The sequence below is a fragment of the Littorina saxatilis genome, linkage group LG4 (genome assembly GCF_037325665.1).
Source record: "Littorina saxatilis isolate snail1 linkage group LG4, US_GU_Lsax_2.0, whole genome shotgun sequence".
NCBI classification, from domain to species: Eukaryota; Metazoa; Mollusca; class Gastropoda; order Littorinimorpha; family Littorinidae; genus Littorina; species Littorina saxatilis.
In genome coordinates, this window is record NC_090248.1 from 10,986,140 (window position 1) to 10,990,217 (window position 4,078).

At 48.4% G+C, this 4,078-nt stretch overlaps 1 protein-coding gene across 1 annotated transcript; it reads left to right on the forward strand.

The window, feature by feature from the left end:
* Nucleotides 1-502: 502 nt before the first annotated feature.
* LOC138964315 (D(2) dopamine receptor B-like) lies at nt 503-1,561 on the forward strand (the record flags this gene model as incomplete). The annotated part of the gene is made up of 1 exon (XM_070336231.1): nt 503-1,561. A coding segment is annotated over one exon (1,059 nt), but the record flags the coding sequence as incomplete, so codon positions are not given.
* Between the last annotated feature and the right edge of the window lie 2,517 nt (nt 1,562-4,078).

Here is a 4,078-nt window from a genome sequence, read left to right on the forward strand (position 1 = left end):
GTCCTAAATACTCAAACCAAAAATGAGCTCACAACCGACGTGAGAGCACGTGTTGAAATATCTCATCGATGAGGTTGTGTCCGGGGTGTAGCTGAATACGGTTTCCAAATTTGAAAATGATCGACCGAGAACTTTGTCCGTGCATCGCGAACAGACACACAGACACACAGACACTAGTCGTATATATATATAGATAGATAGAAGGAAAAAACCCACTCGATGCAGATGAGAAAATGGTAGTATAAAAAACAAGGAATGCAAAATTCCTTTACAATTGCACTGAAACCAGTGTAGACTTGATCTGATAAACACAGGGAAGTAAGCGTTCTAAATGCATACGACATGTGTATTTGAGTTAGTGAGAGTTATTCGGAACCGGTCTCCTGGCACCTGAGAGACTATCAAGCATTGAAATGAACAAGCGACATTCATCCTCAAAGTAAGATTCTCAGTGTAGACTTGCTTTTCCTGATATCTCGTCGGATCTCTTAATTTGATCTGCCGGGTGATCGGGTACCTCTGCACCATGTCCTGCGTGGGGTCGCTCATGTCCCTGTCCATCATGAGCCTTAACCGCTACGTGCTCATCTGCCACCACGCGCTCTACCGCGTCGTCTTCACCGCCAGGAAGTGCGGCCTCTACTGCGTCCTCGTCTATCTCTTCGGCTTCTTCCTCATCTCCTTCAACTTCTACGGCATCGGCGACCACTCGTTCGACTACCGGAGCTACGAGTGCGTGTGGGACCGCATGGCCAGCCACGACTTCACCATCGTCTTCTCCATCGTCTTGGTGTGGGTGCCCATGGGCGTCACGGGGCTGGCCTACGGCAGGACCTACTGCTACGTGCACAAGGTGCGCAGCGCCGTCACCAAGAACCAGGGCGTGCGAGGTGCACGTGCCGCCCCCAAGAGAAGCACGAGGGAGTTCACCGCCGTCAGTGTGGCGCAGGAGGCGGTCCGGAGGAACGACGATGAGAAGCAGAGCATCCTCACCGTCACGACCGTTGGGGACGAGGGTGATGCGTCAGGCTCGTCCGAGGAGAACCCCCAACACGGTACGACTAGCCTCAGTCAAGAGTCGGGCCCAACTCGTCTTCCTATACCGGAGGAAGAAACGAACGAAGGGAAGAAGGACAACAACGGCAGCAAGAGCCTGCAGGTTCCGACGAAGTATCGTCCTGCCAAAAGCAGGCCTTCAGTGAGGTTCCCAGCGTCCGCGACAGAAGCCCAGAATCCAGAGAAGGAGCAACAGCAGACTTCCAACACTGACCACCCGGGCTTGAAGCTGGCCAGGCCCCTCTTCATCATCTACGTCGTCTTCTCCACCTGCTGGATTCCCTACTCCCTCGCCATCATCTTCGACAAGCACAACAGCTTCCCGCACGAGCTGCACGCCTTCATCACGGCCTTCGCCCACCTCAATTCCTCGGTGAACTGGCTGGTGTACTACCACACGCACAGCAAGATGCGCCGCGCCTTTCGGGGGCTGCTCGGCTGCCACTCTCGCCGCTCCTCTGCTGTGGACCCTGTCACCACCGCCATGACCATGAATGCAACGTGATAACACACTATTGTTTTTGTTGCCGTGACACTTGTAGCATCGTAGAGCGCGAGATCAAAAGTATTGTTTATCATAAATTGTTTTCGGCGTCTCGACCATGAAGTCGCCTTGAACCTAACAGGGCACCCCACCGACTCTCTCTAGCTGGAGGGTCCCAACGGGCGGGGAACTGTTCCGCACCATATCCGTTGGGAGCGACGTGTTCCGGTTGCGGATAATCGCTATTTTACACTTGCTCTGGATTGCGCGCGAAGTTAGGTCGGTCAGCCAGACCTTTCTCACAAAATCTGGCGCATGACGTCACAGAATGGCTGAACTACCTCAAAATGTTATAGAAATGACTTCCGGGGTTCTAGATTGTCAACAAGCTTGCTTTATGTCCGAAAATAGATATGTGTACTTTCAGAATGTTAAAAATTATTATTTTCGAAGATTGTTCATTTCAAGATAGCACACCATATAAACACTTCGGTCGTGAAAATCAAAGTGCTCAAGTTTACTGTGTACGATGATGTCTCGACCTGCGTTGTTAGCCCTGCTACTAAGACTGGACTGGTTGTAAACTGATAGGCTAATAAAAAATAATAAAAAAAGAGAAAAAAAAACCTGGACTCGCGAAGAAATCCCAAAACAACCTACCCTTGAGGCTTGAAGAACGCGTGCTATCGTTAATGGCATGGATACGAGTTGATTACAGACCTATTCGTGCATTATAACAGTGTACTTTGTCTTTGCAGGCCGGCTTCCGCAAATTATAATCTGTGTGTCCCTGTGCTATGTTTTCGCCATCTCTCTGTCTCTCAGTGACTTTCTGTCTCTGTCTCTGTTTCTGTCTGTCTGTCTGTCTGTCCGTGTCTGTCTGTCTGTCTGTCTGTCTGTCTCTCTCTCTCTCTCTCTCTCTCTCTCTCTCTCACACACACACACACACACACACACACACACACACACACACACACACAAACAAACACGCACACTTACACACACATACACACACACACACACACACGCACACACACACGCACACAAATATGTGTTAAGATAGTAATATGTGCTAAGTAAAGTAGGCCTATGTAATGTGTTTATGCACATCTGTTGGAACTTTTCATTCTTCACGCACCCATGAAAAAAACATAATTGTTTTGTTTTAAGCAGAGTTCACCAACAGTAACTCTCTGTTTAAATCTTTTTTCAAGTCAACACTAAAATTGATATCATTTAAAAAAAACAAAAATCCGCCAAAAGCTTCCCAGCGGAGGTCTGCTATATTGCCAATACCAGTGCGTGCATGCGTGTGTGTGTGTGTGTGCGTGTGTGCGTACGTGTGTGTGTGTGTGAGTGCGTGCGTGCGTATGTGTGCGTGTGCGTGCGTGCGTGTGTGTGTGTGTGTGTGTGTGTACACAGCGTCCTTTCAAAGACAGTCCATGATTGACTCTCTCGCATTAAACGGGCTTCATCAGACAGAGACAAAGGAACTCGGTGAAATAGTTCTAAAAATGTTGGCAACCTGCAGTTTTATGGGTATTTGGATCACTGGCACCGTCCTACACAATTTGCGACATCCTGTTTTCGTGACGGGTATTGTTATTTGTTGTTGCTTATGCTGCTGCTGTTGTTGTTGGTCGTTGCTGTTGCTGTTGTTGTTGGTGGTGGTGCTAGTGGTTGTGATGGGGGTGCCTCCACTCCGGTTGCTGTTGTGGCTGCGGCTCAGTCTTGGTGTCGGAAAGATCGGCCTACGCGCATCTCTCAAATATGACCTTCTCTTGTCTACTGGCTCGGAAGATTTATTCTACTCCCAAATAGCACTTCTTTGCACCTCTTATGACTCCTTCGTCCTCTAGAATCCCGTACCCATACCAAATACGAGCTGATTTGGTGAAATAAAGCACATTTCTACTTGCAAAACCCATCGAACAGCCATTTCCGGTGCTCGATCGCCGACATTTTCAGCTTTGAAGGCTATTTACGGGCAAATATCAATCGCTCCCTGACTTTTTATGCATCGAGAAACAAATTTAGTCATCGCTGAATCAGTAGCTTACCTTAAATCCCGACATAAATCAAACAATACCTAGAAAACAGACAAAACTTGCCTTCACACGTGTCAGGAGCGGCCTTCGGCATCCGTTCGGCCTTTGATCGGTTATCCCCCGTGATATACGTATAGTGTTACATCGTGACTCCTAGAACGTGTTATTAAAGGCCCGCTCGGCCTCGTGAAAACCCCACACCGTCTCAGACGTGGTCAGGTTTTACATGGGATAAGCCATGATCACCCCTCCACTTGGTCACATACCAAAGATGAACAGCCCTATATGTACTCTCAGTGCACAGTTGTATTTTTACACCCCCGGTATAGGGGTGTGTATAGGTTTCACTGGATGTGTTTGTTTGTGTGTTTGTGTGTTTGTGTGTTTGTGTTCGCATATAGATCTCAAGAATGAACGGACCGATCGTCACCAAACTTGGTGAACAGGTTCTATACATTCCTGAGACGGTCCTTACAAAAATTGGGACCAG